This window comes from Nerophis ophidion, linkage group LG01 (genome assembly GCF_033978795.1).
Source record: "Nerophis ophidion isolate RoL-2023_Sa linkage group LG01, RoL_Noph_v1.0, whole genome shotgun sequence".
NCBI classification, from domain to species: domain Eukaryota; kingdom Metazoa; phylum Chordata; class Actinopteri; order Syngnathiformes; family Syngnathidae; genus Nerophis; species Nerophis ophidion.
This window is the reverse complement of record NC_084611.1, coordinates 50,164,390-50,185,233: the sequence shown is the minus strand read 5'-3', so window position 1 is coordinate 50,185,233 and position 20,844 is coordinate 50,164,390. Positions and strand designations below refer to the sequence as shown.

The 20,844-nt window shown below is 38.3% G+C and overlaps 1 protein-coding gene across 2 annotated transcripts in view; it reads left to right on the top strand.

Annotated features, from left to right (window-relative positions):
• Nucleotides 1-11,418, top strand: part of serhl (serine hydrolase like) — a 35,573-nt gene extending 24,155 nt beyond the window's left edge. Inside the window, exon 12 of one of the 2 annotated variants that reach the window (XM_061906162.1) lies at nt 79-11,418. In XM_061906162.1, the coding sequence (XP_061762146.1) occupies nt 79-207 (129 nt within the window). In that variant the 3' untranslated portion in view covers nt 208-11,418. Of the gene's footprint in view, nt 1-7 lie in introns of both variants that reach the window. The other variant, XM_061906167.1, reaches the window with a different exon arrangement.
• Nucleotides 11,419-20,844: the final 9,426 nt, after the last annotated feature.

The window sequence follows — 20,844 nt, the reverse complement described above, 5'->3', positions numbered from 1 at the left end:
GGTCCAGGTCTTGCTGACGAGAGAAAAGACGGTCACGAAACCTCAAGGCCTCCTTCTTCCTGTCTCGGTCTCCCACAGCACTCTGTGGTGACGGTGCACGGCGGCCATCACGTCCACCTCAACCATCCCCAGGTCCTGGCGCCCATGGTGTCCCAGTTCCTCCGCGACCAAGTCCTGTCCTCGGCCCGACTTGCCACCAAGCTGTAGGAGGAAAAACCGTTAGGTCTCACCCACTCCACACTTCAGTTTTCACGTTTGAAGGTGTCACCGTACGGCAGGGGTGTGTTAAGTGCGGCCCGTAGCAACATTCTATCACTTAGCATTCTAATAACAGCATGCTAATGTTATTTGGCTAATTTTGCAGGTATACACCGCAGCGTCAAATATTTTGATACTTCACTAACGCTAACATTATTTGGCTAATTTTGCATGTATACACTCAAGCGTCAAATATGTTGACACTTGACGAACGCTAACGTTATTGGGCTAATTTTGCAGGTAAACAACTAAGCCTCAAATATTTTGATACTTGACGAACGCTAACGTTATTTGGCTAATTTTGCATGTATACACCGCAGTTTCAAATATTTTGATACTTCACGAACGCTAACGTTATTTGGCCAATTTTGCAGGTAAATAGCTAAGCATCAACTATTTTGATACTTGACGAACTCTAACTTTATTTGGCTAATTTTGCTGGTATACACCTAAGCCTCAAATATTTTGATACTTGACTAACGCTAACTCTATTTGGCTAATTTTGCAGCTATACACCTAAGCCTCAAATATTCTGATACTTGACAAATGCTTACGTTATTTGGCAAATTTTGCAGGTATACACCGCAGTGTCAAATATTTTGATACTTCACTAACGCTAACGTTATTTGGCTAATTTTGCATGTATGCACCGCAGTTTCAAATATTTTGATACTTCACGAACGCTAACGTTATTGGGCTAATTTTGCAGGTAAACAGCTAAGCGTCAAATATTTTAATACTTGACGAACGCTAGCGTTATTTGGCTAATTTTGCTGGTATACACCTAAGCCTCAAATATTTTGATACTTGAGGAACGCTAACTTTATTTGGCTAATTTTTCTGGTATACACCTAAGCCTCAAATATTTTGATACTTGACTAACGCTAACTTTATTTGGCAAATTTTGCAGCTATACACCTAAGCCTCAAATATTTTGATACTTGACAAATGCTAATGTTGTTTGGCAAATTTTGCAGGTATACACCGCAGTGTCAAATATTTTGATACTTCACTAAGGCTAACGTTATTTGGCTAATTTTGCATATCCCAGTGGGCAATTGACGTTGAATTGACATCAAAAAGACGTCAAAAATTTGTCGATTTTGCAAATCAAATTGACGTCAAAAGTTTGACATCAAATTGACGCCAAAAGTTTGACATCAAATTGACGTCATGATTTTAACCCTATTCTGACCTTTCAATTATTACATAAACCCACCAAAAACAGGTATGCATGGCACAAGACAAGATTTTAATTTATAAAATACAGCCAAAATTGGCAGGAAAGTGATGGATTGTTGGCCGGCCACTAGTTTTCTGTCTTCTTTCCTTCCTTCGGCGCTTCATCATGCAGGACTGATGAAATCTGTCAAAAAGAGCACTTGGGTCTTAAATAAACAGCATCAATGGTCATTTATAATTGCAATTAATTACACACGTTATTTGGGAGCATGGGAACATGTAGAAATTACCAAAGTACCGTACCATAATTCCTATTTTGCCTCGGAATCAGACGCCAGTTCTATTGCAGTCTTACTCTTCTTCCTCCCTCCACCGCCATTTATGTCAGGAGCAGATCGCAAGAAGTTCCCCATAAATTAAGTGATGTCCTTCTCAGTGGCTGACTGGTTGGTTTGTTGAATGGCACCTGAGCAAGAAATAACAGTCAAGAAACTCAAAATCATATCACAAACCTTCTGATCCTGTTTGGAGCCAGGTAATAAATTGGTGAACAAACCAAATATCTGAGAATGGTAAAGAAATTGTCATGTAAATACCTATCATAACTTTACAAAGGCGTGTGACTTTGAACTTCTTTTTTGGTGGTGCCCCGTCCATGTTCAGTTGAGCCATGAGCCAGTTGGTGAGGACTCTGTAAGCATTCGCAGGGGGTGTACAAGTATAAGCATTAGGAAAAAGATACAATAAGATGTACCAGATGCTTATTAATATTTATCAATGAGTAATATTCAGTGACAATAATGCATAGTATTTATTATTATTTGTCTGTTCACTCACCTTTTCATCACGTTCTTTACATTGTCCTCCAGGCTGGAGCCCCCAATCTTGCGCAAACGAGACGTTTGAAAATTTAAACAAAGGAACCAATTAAATGGATACTGAGGCCTGCTGGGAAAATTGAATACAATTATAATTAGGTGTAATAATGCAAGGTTCAGATAGGATACACTCACCAATAGTTTCCGGTAGTCATCATCGGCAAGCTTTCGTTCCAGTTGTGCGAGTCTCTTCCTCCAGTTGATCATTTCAACATGGAACTGGGAATCGACGGGTTCATACATTTTCCCAAGGTCCGATATTGTTGCTCGCATGTCCATCAGGAGGAAGAAGACACGCTTCTGGAACTCTGAAAGTTGTACAAAATAATAATTTAACACACCTCTTCCAGAGGTGCATGGATTCATACTTCTGCCAGTGTATCAATGACACACATTAATTTAATACTCACTTCCTTCTTCCATAGCTGAATTTTGGATCATCATCTTTGGTTGATGTACTGGTGCTTGTTCCTCGATCTATCTCTGGATGTTGATCTTGGCCTCTTGTGCTTGCTCCTCGATCGGTCTTTCGAACCGGATCTGTACATAGACCTTGATCAGTGCTTGGGCCCTGGCTTAGGCATGGATGTGAACACTGGCCTTGATATTGACCTGGATCTGGACCTTGACGTTGACAAGGACCTGGATGTGGACATTGATGTAGACATTGACAAGGACCTTGACTTCGACCTGCGCCTGGAAGAGGACCCCCTACTGTAGGAGCTGGTCTCAAACACTAGTTCCAGTGGTAGCAAGGCACCTTAAAGAGAAATGATAGAAATAAACTATCAATTTAGTTGTAAAAATGAACATCTTGTCAATGTCATACAATTTTGGATAATAATGATGAATATTAAACATAACAATATTATTTACTGCGGCTGCGGCTGGGGCTATAGTGGTCGGAAACCAACGCCGTCAGTCTTGGTCCTGCAGAATCATCACCTTCATCACATTGGTCATCTGCATCCAGACAAAAACAAAACCATATTACTTGGTAACGTTTAGGACCCGTCGCATGGGGTCACCAAAATGTGGCACTTCTTGGAGAGGCTGTAATTAGTAATTGAACTATTTGTTAAGCACAATAAGATCAGTTTATATGAGTGTGGCAAGTGTGGCAGTCCAGCGACTCCATACTAGAAACCACATTATCATACACATAAATAGTACATAATTATGCGTCACATACTTGTGATAAAATCTGGGTATGTCTTCTTTTTCGACTTCCTCTTTTCCTCAGGCCCATCCTCAAATTCAGAGAGCTCTGCTGTTGTTGTGATGTCATATTGCTCACACTCTTCCTGTTCGCTGCAGCGAAAAACCCCCCATCATTATCCTTATTGTAACATTTATTCAATACTTGTATACTGTGTAAGCAAACTTACTCGAGCTGATTTTAACTTTGACGAGAGGAAATTTGCTCCATGTTACTGCAGGCTCCTCATATCGTTGAGGGCCTTGGTGGCGTTCGCCATATTGGGCCAGAGCACATTGCTACCCTTTATCCAGCAGTTGGGGATGACACTCTCTTGCTCCGTGTTTTTCTCCAGCCAGACCGCACGGGTCCTTAGCCGCACTGTCTTGGTACACATTGAACCTGGAAAAAGCGACAACACTAATGATACTACTCCTAATAATAATATCGCACAATTAAGGCAATCATACACTGCATGCTTAGTACTTTTGGCATGAGTAGTCACTGCTGGTACCTTTCAGTATGATGCAGACATTCAGATTAGGAACATAACCCTTTTAATAATGTGAACTATGTTTGTATGGTGAGGCATCAGTAACACTCTACTTCATGCAGTATGGGGAGCAGAACATATCCTGGGTCGACTGGCAGAGCTACCACTTTCCGATGCAACTCTTCTTTGCTGATCAGCCGACGGTGTGTCCTGTCCATGTCTCTAATGCGTACAATGTTGATCAGCTTGGAGTCACACGGAGAATGGAAGTAACTCTCGGTAACACGCCGGCGTAGAAGATCACAGAGGAGAGTGCCGTCCACTCGCTTCTCCCTCACAAATACAAAGTTTCCATCCTCAAGAAGGAAACACCCATCCCATTGTTGTTGTGAGATGAAGGTGTTGACCTTTGCACATGTTCCAGCTCTGTCAGGCATTTGGCAACCTGAGCGGTGGGATTTCTGGATTGTCTGACCATTTTCTTCAATGTTTGGAGGTAGTTCTCAAATGGGAAGCTAGATACATCATTCAGTGAACAACCAAAGTGGTCCACATCATCTGCCAGATGAATCAGTGAGTGTACATTGTACACAGTGAAGGCTCTCCCATAAATGGTTTTGCACTTCTCGACATAAGACAACATCAGCTGCCTGGCATAGTCCAGATACTTGTTGCGAACCTCACCATCAGAATTCAACATGATCGACATGCTGACCACCAGTCGAAGAAAGTGTACATGGTACCTGACACAACTCTTCTCAAAACTAATGGTCCTGTGTACAGGAAGAACTGTCGCAGTTCAGTTGCTTTCCACCGATCCAATTCTAACAGGCTCCTGGGTTGCCGAGCAAACTCACCTGGCAAGTGTCCACTCAATTCTTTGAGATTGTCTGGAATCGCACTTCTTTGCTGGAAGGATAATTTGCATGTCGCAGGCCCACACTTCACCCAATGAAGCATTCTCCGAACTACGCCTAAACATACCAGGTGCATGTAATCCAGCGCAAATGTTCGGATGCATGGAATTCCTGCCATGGACAGTGAAGATTTAGCAACCTGACTATCCTTGTAATCCACTCTGCTGAATTGTGCTTCAGACCTTGGAACCGCTCCCGCTTCGGTTGCACCAAGGACAACCCTCGATTCGACATAGGTGCCTTTTATTGTACACCGCTCACAAGCAAAGTAACTGTTGTGATTCTTTATGCACTTCAAAAATGCTCTGGCTGGTGCATCGCAAACAAAGGCCTTTACTCTCAGGTGAAATGTTTTTTGTCCATGGGTAATGCCATCTTGCTTCAGCTGCTGCAGTTCAGCCTGGAAATCAGACAGTTAGTCTTTAGTCGACGTTATCTTTGATCCTCCACAGTACAGAGCAACTATGAAGGGTGCAAAGTCCTTGAAACTGCACAGGATTGGCCACATCTGCATGTTGGTAGATTTGAAAAAAGGTACACCATCAATATTGATGGATATGTTGATGCTGTCCTCCGTAAAACCTGGGTTCATGACCAGAATCTTTATAATGCCCGATGCAATACCAAAGTAGGCATAGTGTCCCCCACATTTCTCGACCGTTGTCACTTCCTTAGGTGTTTTCAGCAGTGTTCTGGCGTCCTTAAGGAGGCGATGTCCTTGGCGTCGAAGTATGTCCAGGAGCTCATTCAATGCAGACCTTGTACATTTGTTCCTGGTTGCCCAGGATGCAATCTCCTCACTCAGATCAGGAGCAGTTTCTTCGTCAGACAAAGTGAGGCGGTCAAAAGTATACAGCTCAGCATCACTGTCTGAAGTAATTGGCATCGCATCAGAATCATAGTCAGAGATGTCACCAATGTCATCAACTGCAGGTGGCCAGAAGACACCCTCCTCATTGAATGAAGTTCCCAAATGTTCCCTGGGCCTGGCATCATCACTGCTACTTGAATCTTCAGTAAGAGCCTGTACTTCAGCATTGCGTTTCCTCCAGTTTTTGTGGTTTGCCATCGGGAATTGCTCAACAGACTGCAAAATAGAAGCATGCACATGCATAACCAGGGATGAGGTTTCAGAAAGGTGACTACTGCTACCTAGTCTTAGGCTTAGAGTATGCCTTTCCAATTCCATTTAATCATGCAGCTACATCATGTATATAGCACAAAAACTGAACATGCTGTCGCTTTATCCCATGTAGATTTTAGATATAATAATATGCAACACAAAGGGGCCTACCATACAAAACTCATATGATCGGCGTCATGGTGCCGCCACCTGGCTAGGCACGTTTGTGGGCAATAATAGACACAAGTGAGCAATTTCGGCATTATTGTACCAAGCATGCCAAAGTAGTGGGATTATTTCGACATTTATGTACATGTGATCCTTTTTATCCATGGAAAGGGTCATTTTCTCTAAGTTTTTTGGGGGGGGGTTTGCGGTACAACGAAAATAGATAGTAGTACGGTGCATTGTTGCAACGGAAATCCCACCAGATTCAGGCCTCCCGAATATCAAAATATACACAAAATCTTTTGAAAATACACATTTACGCATACTTTACAAACATTAGTCTCTCAAATAGAACCAAAATTGAGTGCGGAAGCCTGATATTTACCTTCGAAACGACTCTATTTCCTCCACCAGCTAATTTTCTTTGTCTTTGACCGGTTCAAATTCAACGGCTGAATGATTCAAAACGAGGCAACTTCCGGCGTTCCCATGTGGCCTGCCATTCTGCTCGCACATCGGCAATTGCAAACCACCCCTTGATGGCAGCGTGGCGGCCTGCTGACAGCTCGACATGAAGGCAGCCGATATTTGCAACGCCAAAATGCGCCACTGACGCATACAAACACCAGAAAAACAATAATCCTACAATGCAAAAATAAATTTAAGCCTAATAAGCCCGTTTTATTGGCGGAGAGCTATGAAAACCTAAGAAGCCATGGATGTCAATTTGGCATCAATATGACGTCAATTTGACATCGATGGTCCGACGTCAAATTGATGTCAAATGAACGTCGACCATATCAACCACCACACCAAAAACACATTATATACTCACGGGTTAATTTGCTTTTTGCTATCCAATGTACATCTTCAAACACCGACTTGGGAAAATTGGCTGCAGTAATGTTTATCAATGCCGAGTCAAATATTGACTGAGTTTTGACGTCAAATTGATGTCAAGGTGCCCACTGGGATGTATACACTTAAGCGTCAAATATGTTGACACTTGACGAACGCTAACGTTATTGGGCTAATTTTGCAGGTAAACAGCTAAGTGTCAAATATTTTTAATACTTGACGGATGCTAATCTTTTTTGGCAAATTTTGCTGGTATACACCTAAGCCTCAAATATTTTGATACTTCACTAACGCTAACGTTATTTGGATAATTTTGCATGTATACACCGCAGTGTCAAATATTTTGATACTTCACAAACGCTAACGTTATTTGGCAAATTTTGCAGGTAAACAGTTGAGCATCAAATATTTCGATACTTGGCGAACGCTAATGTTATTAGGCTAATTTTGCAGGTATACACCTAAGCGTCAAATATTTTGATATTTAACAAATGCTAACGTTATTTGGCTAATTTTTCATTTATACACCTAAGCGTCAAATAATTTGATACTTAATGAAGGCTTATGTTATTTGGCTAATTTTGCAGGTAAACAGCTAAGCGTCAAATATTTTAATACTTTACGAACGCTAACATTATTTGGCTAATTTTGCAGGTATACACCTAATCGTCAAATATTTTGATACTTGACAAACGCTAACGTTATTTGGTTAATTTTGCAGGTATTTCGGCAAATTTTGCAGGTATACACCTAAGCGTCAAATATTTTGATACTTGACAAATGCTAACGTTATTTGGCTAATTTTGCATGTTTAAACCTAAGCGTCAAATATTTCGATACTTGACAAACGCTAACATGATTTGGCTAATTTTGCAGGTATACACCTAAGCGTCACATATTTTGATACTTGACGAACGCTAACGTTACTTGGCTGGTTTTACAGCTATAGACCCAAGAGTCAAATATGTTGATACTCGACGAACGCTAACGTTATTAGGCAAACTTTTTTTAGCTTATTTTGTAGGTATACACAGTCATGTTTTGGCACTTGACTTCTACATTCGCATGCTAGTTGTTTTTTTTTTTAGCTAATTGAGCAGATGTACGTCTCGACATTTGTGAAATACCAGAACATGGTGTACCTGCAATATTAGCGAACAATGCTAACATGCTAAAATGCCAAATGTAGTGTGCGTGAACTACAAAAATGACTGTAAAGCGTGTACCTGAAAAAATTGTTAAACGCTTGCCTGCATTAAGTACCAAAATATGACTGTTATAACATGAGCTAGCATGCTAACAGTATTATTTTAACATGCTAACAATAGCATGCTTGGATAGAATTAGTGAAATACAAAAACATGACAATTAACCAAACATGCTAAAATGCCAACTGTAATGTGTGTGAACTGCGAAAATATATTCCTCTGAGGTGCGTATCAGGAAAAAATTGCCAGCCTGCTTAAGTTAGCATACTTCAAGTACCAAAATATTACTGTTGTGTGTACACCTACAAAAGTTGCTAAAAGAATAACCTAGCATACTAACAGGTAGCGTTCGTCAAGTTGCAAAATATTTGACGCTCCGGTGTAAACCTGCAATACTAACTAGCGTACTAAGATGCTAACCGTAATATGTGTCGGGTACCCAAATAAATTACTCTGAGGTGTGTACCTGAACATTTTTTTGAACGCTTGCCTGCTTATGTTTGCATGCATTAAGTACAAAAATATGACTCTAGTGTGTACCTATAACATGAGGTAAAAAGAAAAAGCTAGCATGCTAACAGTATTATTTTAACATGCTAACAAAAGCATGTTTAGTTAGAATTAGCAAAATACAAAAACATATGACACGGTTGTATATCTGCTAAATAACTGAACATGCTAACATGCCAAATGTAGTGTGCGTCAACTACTAGCATGTTGACATATTATTGTTAATATGCTAGCTTTTTTTTGTGCAAATTTTGTAGGCATAGATATGTTATATTTTGGTACTTGATGCATGCTAGCATTAGGGTACTAGTTGTTGTAGCTCATTTAGCAGCTATAAATCTCTGTATCAAAAATGTTGGTATTTCACTAATAACTGAGCATGCTATTGTTAGCATGTTGACATAGTACTGTTAGTATGCTAGCCTTTTTAGCTACTTTTGTAGGCATACATCTGGTATATGTTGGTACTTTATGCATGCTAGCATTAGCATGCTAGCTTGTACAGCTAATTTAGCAGCTATACATCTCAATGTCAATAATGTTGGTATTTCACTAATAACTGTAAGCATGTCATTGTTAGCATGTTAATACTGTACTGTTAGCATGCTAGCTTTTTTTTTTTAGCTATTTTTGTAGGTATACATCTGGTATATGTTCGTACTTAATGCATGGTAGCTTTTATAGCTAATTTATCTGGTATACATCTCAGTGTCAACAATGTTGGTATTTCACTAATAATGGTAAGCATGCTATTGTTAGCATGTTAAGACTACTGTTAGCATGCTACCTTTTTTTTTTTAACCTCATTTTGTTCATATTGTTTGCTGCGGCGATACACGCTCTTTTCAACGATCAAAACAAGAAGCAAAGCGACCATTGTACCGATGTTTCTCAGTCAGGTTGAGGTGTGCAACCTGAGTACACAGAAGCTGCTACCTTTGAGCAACCTTTCAAATCACCGCGGCGGCTTTGAAGTCTCCCGACGTTAATATTTCAGCGGGAGCATGAATAAATCACAAGGAAACACGTGGAAGTGGCTCGCATTCACTTTCTGATTTGCTCTGCAGGCTTTTTTGGCATCCAGCCTTGCAGCACACATTTGGCGTTTTAGCATCCTAATGTTAGCATTTTGGCATGCTAACATTAGCCTGCTTAGTTAATTTAGTAGATATACACTTCAGTGTCATATGTTTTTGTATTTCATTCATTCTAACTGCTAAGCATGCTATTGTTAGCATGTTGATATAATACTGTTAGCATCCATTCATCCATTTTCTACCGCTTATTCCCTTTTGGGGTCGCGGGGGGCGCTGGCGCCTATCTCAGTTACAATCGGGTATGTTAGCTTTTTTTTTACCTCATGTTATAGGTACACTTGAGTCATATTTTGGCACTTAATGCAGGCAAACGTTTTAAAAACATTTTGCAGGTACGCGTATCAGGTATCTGACACATATTACGGTTAGTATCTTAGCATGCTAGCTTTGTTAGCCAATGTTGCAGATATACACATTAGCGTCAAATATTTTTTGACCTGACGAATGCTACCTTTTACCATACTAGGTTTTTCTTTTAGTAAATTGTGTAGGTGTATACACATCAGTCATATTTTATGTATGCTAACGTAGGCAGGCTAGCAATTTTTTCTGATACCCAAATCAGAGGAATGTATTTTCGTAGTTGACGCACACTACATTTGGCATTTTATCATGCTAACATTGGCATGTTCAGTTAGTTTTACAGATATACACCCCAGTGTGATATGTATGTATTTTACTAATTCTAACTAAGCATGCTATTGTTAGCATGTTGAAATAATACTGTTAGCATGCTAGCTTTTTTCTTTTTTTTACCTCATGTTATAGGTACACACTTAAGTCATAATTTGGTACTTTATGCAGGCAAGCGTTTTAAAAGTTTGCAGGTAAGCGCCTCAGGTACCTGACAAATATTAAGGTTAGCATCTTAGCATGCTAGTTTTGTTAACCAATGTTGCAGGTATACACCTCTGCGTCAAATATTTTTTGACTTGACGCATGCTACCTGTTAGCTTGTTACATTTTTCTTTTAGTAAATTGTGTAGGGATACGCACATCAGACATACTTTGGTGCTTTATGTATGCTAACGTAAGCAGGCAAGCAATTTTTCTGATACAGACCTCGGTGTGGTATATTTTTATAGTTGACGCACACTACAATTGGCATTTTAGCATGCTAACATTAGCATGTTAAGTTAATTTAATCATGCTAAAATAATACTGTTAGCGTGCTAGCTTTTTTTTTACCTCATGTTACAGGTACACACTTTAGCCATAATTTAGTAAGTGATACATGCAAACATAAGCAGGAAAGCGTTTTTGAAAGTGTGAAAACTAATTTTGTTCACGTGGAGTTAGCTAACGGTGCAGGTAATAGGATTTGCTCAATTCGATCTATAAAGTGTCTGAAAAATCATCGTTTTCTATACATGCTTGTAATGTAGTAACCGACACATACATAACATGTACAATAATATTTACAGATTTGTAATTGTATGTAAATAACGTTCACTCTTCCCTTCAACAACAAAGTGCTAGACAAGATGTACAAACTATCAACATAATAAATCAATCACTTACTGTACAATGTCTGCTCCTGTGGTCCATCGAGGCCGGCATACTCGGATGGCGCCAAGTGTCCACATTCATGATTTTTAGGTTTGAACATATACAATTAGCTTAAAGGCCAGCTGAAAACGTTAGCATGCTAGTGTACCCCCACCCATAGGCCGACCACTGGTGGCGTACCTGGTTTCTCAGGATGGAGAGATGAGGTGTGATGCAGAAGGGATCGGTTGAGGATACAGGAGCTGGAGACCCTTGAGCGTTCTTCAGGGCCGTAAACGTCCCAGTCAACCAGATACCGAACATCCCTGTCCCGCCTTCTGCTGTCTAAGACGGTCTTTCTCAAGATTGGAGACGTGGACCACCGGATGCCGCTTGGTGGATGAAACCAGCTCGACTGCCGCAGGACTGATGATCCTGGTGATCTTGAAGAGCCAGCCAATGGTAAGTCCCGAGACAACAGCCATGGGAGGCAGTGCGGCGGGGGATGCACATCTCCCTCCTGCTTTGGCGAGGTCACCCGATACACTCGCCACTTCTCCAGTGGGTTTTCCCACCATACCACCAGCCTCTCCTCCATTCGGTCCTCCGTGATGTCAGCCTCTTCTCCAGTGGTTCTTCCCACGACGCCACCAGCCTCCCTTCCATTGGGTCCTCTGTCGACATTATACTCGTCTCCAGTGGGTCTTCCCACAAAACATGTATACATACATGTACATATATATGTACATGTATGTATACATATATATGTATGTATACATACTATATATGTATATATGTATGTATACATATACAATTGTATTCAAAGTAATAGCAGTCCCACATCACTAGCAAGATAAATCACTGCTTTTGTTAGAATTTCAACTTTGACACGGCAAGTAAGTTTCTTGAAGGTTTAGTAAAGGTATAAAAAAAAAAACAGACCCAACACTCATGTGCAGGCTGCCGATTCTATGAAACTGAATCATTTACTGAAAGGGTTGTATTAAAAAAAATCGCAGTGCGTAGTTCAATATTGTGAGGCCATTGATTATGTGGGAAAAAAAGGTGTTAAAAAAGTGGCCCTTATTCCAGGATCAAGGAAACTGACGCTGCATATGCTGGCTGCGTGTTTGTCCTTGAAAAAAGACTAAAATGGGTCGTTCAAGACACCGTTCAGACGGAAAGCGTTCTTTGATTAAGAAATTAATAAAAAGGGGGGGAAACTATTAAAAAGTGCAGAAAATGATAGGCTGTTCAGCTAAAATGATATCAAATGCTTTAAAATGATAGCCGAAACCAAAAAAGCGAGGAAGAAAAAGAAAAACGACTATTCGAATGGATCGGAGAATAACCAAAATAGCAAGGGCTCAGCCAATGATCAGCTCCAGGAGGATCAAAGAAGATCTAAGATTGCCTGTGAGTACTGTAACAATCAGACGGCGTCTACGTGAAGCCAAGCTACTAGCAAGAAGCCCCCGCAAAGTCCCATTGTTAAAAAAAAAAAGACGTGCTGAAGCGATTACAATTTGCCAAAGAACACATTGATTGGCCTAAAAAGAAATGGCGTAATATTTTTTGGACTGATGAGAGTAAGATTGTTCTTTTTGGGTCTAAGGGCCACAGACAGTTTGTCAGACGTCCTGCAAACAATGAATTCAATCCCCAGTACATAGTGAAGACGGTGAAGCATGGTGCAAGCATCATGATACGGGGATGTCTCTCGTACTATGGTGTTGGTCTTATTTATCACATACCAGGGATCATGGATCAGTTTGACTACATCAGAATACTGGAAGAAGTCATGTTGCCGTATGCTGAAGAGGAAATGCCCTTGAAATGGGTGTTTCAACAAGACAATGAATCCAAACACACCAGAAAGCCAGCAAAATCATGGTTTCAGACAAGCAGAATTCAAGTAATGGAGTGGCCAGCACAATCCCCGGACCTTAATCCCATTCAAAACTTGTGGGCTGACATAAAAAATGCTGTTCATGAGGCAAAGCCAAGAAATGCAAAGGAATTGTGGAACGTAGTACAATTTTCTTGGGTTGCAATACCTATTGACCGGTGCCAGAAGTTGGTGGACTCCATGTGCCACAGATGTGAAGCAGTTATCAGAAACCATGGTTATGCAACTAAATATTAGTTAATGATTCTCAAGAAAGTTGAATCTGCAAGCCTTTCTTCGTTTATAACGCTGCTTTTTTTGTTTTATATTTCTTGACTTTCTGTAAAATACTACCAAATTAATTTGACTTTTTTCCAATTTTCTGGCTTTGAAATAAATGTGCAGTGTCTCCAATGCATTTGTGTTCATTTAAATACAACTTATTTGAATAATTTTGAGGTTTACTCACCTTTTTAAACACACTGCTATTATTATGAACATAACTGTATATGTATATAAATAAATAAATGATAAATGGGTTGTACTTGTATAGCGCTTTTCTACCTTCAAGGTTCTCAAAGCGCTTTGACATTACTTCCACATTTACCCATTCACACACACATTCACACACTGATGGAGGGAGCTGCCATGCAAGGCGCCAACCAGCACCCATCAGGAGCAAGGGTGAAGTGTCTTGCTCAGGACACAACGGACGTGACGAGGTTGGTTCTAGGTGGGATTTGAACCAGTGGCCCTCGGGTTGCGCACGGCCACTCTCCCGCTGCGCCACGCCGTCCCCTATATATGTATGTATACATATATGTTTATGTATGTATCCATATATATGTATATGTATGTATACATATATATGTATATCTATGTATACATGTATGTACAGTATATATGTGGGTATATATATGTATATGATGTATACATATATATGTGTATACATATATATACAGTATGTACACATCGTCGTGTTTGGAGGAAGAAGAATACTGAGTTGCATCCCAAGAACACCATACCTACTGTGAAGCATGGGGGTGGAAACATCATGCTTTGGGGCTGTTTTTCTGCTAAGGGGACAGGACGATTGATCCGTGTTAAGGAAAGAATGAATGGGGCCATGTATCGTGAGATTTTGAGCCAAAACCTTCCATCAGTGAGAGTTTTGAATGGTTGACCAAATACTTTTCCACCATAATTTTCAAATGATTTTTTTTTAAATTCCAACAATGTGAATTCACGGATTTTTTTTTCACATTCTGTCTCTCGCAGTTGAAGTGTACCTATGATGAAAATTACAGACCTCTGTCATCATTTTAAGTGGGAGAACTTGCACAATCGGTGGCTGACTAAATACTTTTTTGCCCCACTGTATGGGGCAAAAACACATACATACAAACACACTGTATATATGTGTGTTTGTATATGCATATACATGCCGCTATGTGTGTATATATGTATATATATATGTATAAATATGAATGTGTGTGTGTATATATATGTGTATATATACATATATGTATCTATACATATGCAAGTATGCATATATGCATGTATATACGTACATGTATTTATGTACATACATGTCTATATTTAAATATATTAAGTTAAAAACTTAAAGTACCAATCATTGTCACACACACACACACACACACTAGGTGTGCTGAAATTTGTCCTCTGCTTTTGTCCCATCACCCTTGATCACCCCCTGGGAGGTGAGGGGAGCAATGGGCAGCAGCGGTGCCACGCCCGGGAATCATTTATGGTGATTTAACCCCCAGTTCCAACCCTTGATGCTGAGTGCCAAGCAGGGAGGTAATGTCTCCCATTTTTATAGTCTTTGGTATGACTCGGCCGGGGTTTGAACTCACAACCTACCCATCTCAGGGCGGACACTCTAACTACTAGGCCACTTAGTAGGTTATACTATATATATATATATATATATATGTATGTATATACATATATATATGTATATTCATATAATACATTTATAATTAAATGAAAAATTACAATCATACTTTGTCAAATATGTTTTGTAATGTAATCTGTGATTGTTCTACCCTAAATAAAGGTTTTCTGGCAAATTGAAATAACTTCTATAACTTGTTTAGCAGGCTTTCATGAATTAATTGAGAAGGCTAAAACATTGTCATGCAGAGATACGAAGACCAAAATATCAGAAGCAGATGCAAATATCACAGATAGCAAACATCTTTGACAATCAAAGCGTGATGCTAACTATCCACAGTTTGTGTTATCCATGTGTGAAACTGCTCTCTAATTCATTATAAATTGGAGAAATGTTTTTCATAAAAGGAAAACTGGGTCAATGATGTCACACCCCATAAGCGTGATTTTATTTTCTCCAATCAGTCATTGGACTGTATAAAAAAGATTAATCCATATATGTTTGAAAGGGAATAAGCGGTAGAAAATGGATGGATGGATGTTTAGAGTTTTTTATCTATTTATTTATCTTTCAATATTCTTATATTTATTATTATCATTTTTATATATGTATTTTTTTAATATCAGTATCGCTTTGGTTTGATTTGTTTTTTTCCCCCGCTGTTTTTCTCTTTTTTTTGGATGGGTGGCATTGTTGAAATATAAACAAAAAAAGATTTTGACATTTAGGGCAGAAAATAGATGCATATAAATTTGATGTAATGGATAGGAATTTCTAATGCTGGATGTCAATAAAAATGTAATTAAAAACAAAATGCTATCTAAACAGGGCTTCACGGTGGCAGAGGGGTTAGTGCGTCTGCCCTACAATACAAAGTTCCTGCAGTCCTGGGTCCAAATCCAGGCTCGGGATCTTTCTGTGTGGAGTTTGCATGTTCTCCCCGTGAATGCGTGGGTTCCCTCCGGGTACTCCGGCTTCCTCCTACTTCCAAATACATGTTGATTGGCAACACTAAATGGTCCCTAGTGTTTGAGTGTGAGTGTGAATGTTGTCTGTCTATCTGTGTTGGCCCTGCGATGAGGTGGCGACTTGTCCAGGGTGTACCCCGCCTCCCGCCCGATTATAGCTGAGATAGGCGCCAGCGCCCCCCGTGACCCCAAAAGAGAATAAGCGGTAGAAAATGGATGGAGGGGCTCTCTAAACATGTTGTAGCTCGTCCTTTGAATGCAAGTGCTCCTACAACAGAAATACATATTCTGTATTCCTATAAAATACAAAATCTGGCAAGACACGACCACTCTGCAGGTACATTTTTTTTTAATTGTCATTAAAAGCATGTTTTTCATTTTTGTGTTGAACATTAAAAAAATAACAATATTAATTGCCCAGTCGTGATAATTAAAACTTAACAAATATTTGTCTAGGGTGCACCTATTAATGATGGAAAATATTTTTATCTGCGATTAATTTTGAGTTAAATATGAACAAAGTGGGATTTATCGGGATTAAATCTGTAAATTGTTGGCCATCCTTAATATTTATTGTTGGGACACTTTGTGCTGAAGTAAAATGGAAAAAAAAGTGTGTTTGATGTTTCTTTTTAGGGCTCAGAGGCGTCTTTTTCTTCCACGCCGACGGCTTCGAGTCTGCATCAGTGTCCAGGGAGGGCTTGTAAAAGTGAAACGGGCGAATTAGTTTTTATCTCCTGTCGTCCTCACAGGAAATCTTCTTGCCTCCTGCTCCTCTCTTGGCAGATCCTTCTTCTCCAGAGACCTGCAGCTTCATTCTGGGAGTCTCTTTGAAAAATGGAGAGCAACATTCAGTTTCGACATTGCCGAGTGAGTTCTTTTTATATATATATATATATATATACATATACATTCATATATATATATATATATATATATATATATATATATAACTTCATTAGGTACACAGCGGCAACTTGTTTATGACGCACACACAAAGTATTTTTTTGTCCTCAAAATTCTATACACAACACCCCATGATGATAATTTGAAACATGGTTTTTTGTGTGTGTTTTTTTGCATACTAGCATGAAATTAATTCATTTTGGCCCTCAAAATGCTACAAACAATACCCCATAATGATAATGGGAAAAAGTTTTTTATTTTCCATATTAGAAAGGGATGCATTTATTTTTTTCCCTTAAAAATTCCACACATAACACCCCATGATGATAATGTGAAACGTTTTTTTTATTTTTTTTTATTTTGCACATTAGAATGAAATGAATTAATTTTTGTCCTCAAAATACTACACACAATACCCCATAGTGACAATGTGAAAATGTTGTTTTTATTTATTTTCCATATTAGAAAGGAATACATGTATTTTTGCCCTCAAAATTACATGATGATAATGTGAAATATTTTATTTTATTTTGCATATTAAAATTGAATGAATTCCTTTTTGTCCTCAAAATGCTACAAACAATACCCCATAATGACAATGTGAAAATGTTTATTTATTTTCCATATTAGAAAGGAATACAATTATTTTTGCCCTCAAACTTCTACACACAATACCCCATAATGACAATGTGAAAATGTTTATTTATTTTGCATATTCGAAAGGATTACATTTATTTTTGCCCTCAAAATGTTAGACACAATTTCCCATGATGATAATGTGAAATGTTTTATTTTTACTTTGCGTATTAAAATTGAATGCATTAATTTTTGTCCTTAAGATGATAAAAAAAATACCCCATAATGACAATGTGAAAATATTTTTTACTTTACATATTAGAAAGGAATACATTTATTTTTTCCCTCAAAATTCTACACATAACACCTCATGATAATGTGAAACGGTTTTTTTTTTATTAAATTTTTTATATTAAAATTGAATGGATTCATTTTTGTCCTCAACATGCTACAAACAATACCCCATAATGACAATGTGAACATGTTTTTTATTTTCCATATTTGAAAGCAATACATTATCTTTTCCCCCCTCAAACTTCTACAAATAACACCTCATGATGATAATGTGAAACGTTTTTATGTTTATTTTGCATATTAGAATGAAATTAATACATTTTTGTCCTCAAAATTCTACACCCAATACCGCATGATGATAATGTGAAACGTTTTCTTTTATTTTGCATATTAAAATTGAATGAATTCCTTTTTGTCATCAAAATGCTACAAACAATACCCCATAACGACAATGTGAAAATGTTTATTTATTTTCCATATAAGGAAGGAATACATTTATTTTTGCCCTCAAACTTCTACACACAATACCCCATAATGACAATGTGAAAATGTTTTTTATTAGTTTTGCATATTAGAAAGGATTACATGTATTTTTGCCCTCAAAATTTTACACACAATGTCCCATAATGACAATGTAAAAATGTTTTTTCAATTTATTTTGTTTTGCATATTAGAAATGAATACATTTATTTTTGCCCTCAAAATTCCCAATTATACAAACTCCCCATAATGACAACGTGAACAGTTGTTTTATCTTGCATATTAGAATGGAATAAATTCATTTTTGTCCTTAAAATTCTACACACAAAACCCCATAATGATAATGCAAACGCAAACAACATTTTGTGTGTGTATGTATGTATATGTGAATGTATATATATATGTATATGTGTATGTGTATAGAGAGAAAGTGCCCAAAGATAAGATAGGTGTGCCAAGCTTGTGGCATCGTACTCAAAAATACTTGAGGCTGTAATTTCTGCCAAAGGTGCTTCAACTAAGTATTGAGCAAAGGGTCTGTATACCTATTTATTATTAATACATTTGCAGAATAATTTAAAATAAAATAATCATTAAGGGGTATTGTGTATAGAATTTTGAGGACAAAAATGTATGTATTCCATTGAGGAATAAGGCTGTAACATAAAAAGAGATCCGGGTGTGCTGTGTCTGGCAGGGGTGCACAACTCTCTCCGGTCTTTTGGCTCATTCGGTCTATGGAGGTGTCCCTAATACAGTGTCCCTCCAGTAAGCGGTGGTGGCTGCAGACGTTGCTGCTTATTGTGCGACAAACAAAAGGTTTAATTTGCAGCATTGTGAGAAGACTTCATGGGGTGATTAGCGGGCAGAGAGAATTAATGCGGAAACTTCCGCTACCGTCCAATTGCTTCATGGTTTTGTCCCTCTGCTCGCTGGAAAGCTAGGAATTGAGGCTTTTTGCCAGTTGTGGTGCTGAGCCAGCACTTTAGTGGCCAGACTTTAGATGTGTGACGCGCTCTTCCTGACATGCAATTTGTCTTCCGGAAGGTTCCGACTCTCCCATGTCGCTGCTTCAATGATCATATATTCTGATTTATCACACCAGTAAATAGTTATCAATCTCACGGACATGACGTGAACCAAAGTTCCCTACAACAACAACTCTACTAAACATTACAGACAAACAAACATGATGAAACAATCCCTTACTGGACAATGTCTGCTCTCACGGGGAGTAAGACTGATGGGATGGTTGTATTTTCCCCTTGAGTCAACAATTCAGTAAAATCCTCGTTAAGGGTAAAAAAAAATGCTGCAAAAAAAGCATCATTTGACCAACTTGTGGTTTATGTCCACTACCTTCTACTATCCAGGTGAGAGATTTATCATCTGCAATTCACTTTCACCAACTCAGAGGCCATGCAGCAGCTCAACATGTCAATATACAGTAGCAGCATAAACTTGGTAGCTCTCTGTCATCACGGTCCTTAGATGTTACTTTGATTACATTTTCCAATCAATTGTTCACGTTTTAGGAGCTTGCTATTTTTTTTAATTTGTTAAAACTTTGTATAAATAAGTTAGTGATACGATGAAGATGCAGCAAAATTAAGTAAACCTTTCAGCAAATTTTTCAAAAATTAAGTTAGACAGAAATGAAAGAAGACAGCAAATTAATTACACCACACCTAATTAAAATATATATGTGTGAAATAATTTTTATATATTGCAACTTTTTTTTTTTTTTTAATTGTCGCAACATTTTCCAATCAATTTGGAACTTGCTATTTTGTTTTCAATTTGTTAAAACTTTGTGTTAATAAGTTGGCGATAAGTTGAAGATGCAACAAAAGTAATGTTAATAAATATGAAAAAAGACAGCTTATTAATTACACCACACCTAATTAAATATGTTTTATAAGTTGGTAAAACATTGTATAATTAAGTTGGTAATAAGATGAAGATGCAACAAAATTAAGTAAAATTTTCGAAAAAGTGTCCAAAAACTAAGTTAGACAAATATCACAGACAACAAACATGATAAAACAATCACTTATTGGACAATGTGTGCTCTCACGGGGATGAAGACTGGTGGGATGGTTGTATCTTCCCCTTAAGTCAACAATTCATTAAAATCCTTGTTAAGGGTTACAAAAAAATGCTGCAAACAAGCATCTTTTGACTGACTTGTGGTTTATGTACACTACATTCTACTATCCAGGTGAGAGATTTATCATCTGCAATTCACTTTCACCAACTCAGAGGCCATGCAGCAGGTCAACATGTCAATACAACAGTTAGCTCTCTGTCATCACGGTCCTTAGATGTTAATTTGATTACATTTTCCAATCAAATTTTCACGTTTTAGGAGCTTACTATTTTTTAAATTTGTTAAAAATGTGTATAAATAAGTTAGTGATACGTTGAAGATGCAAC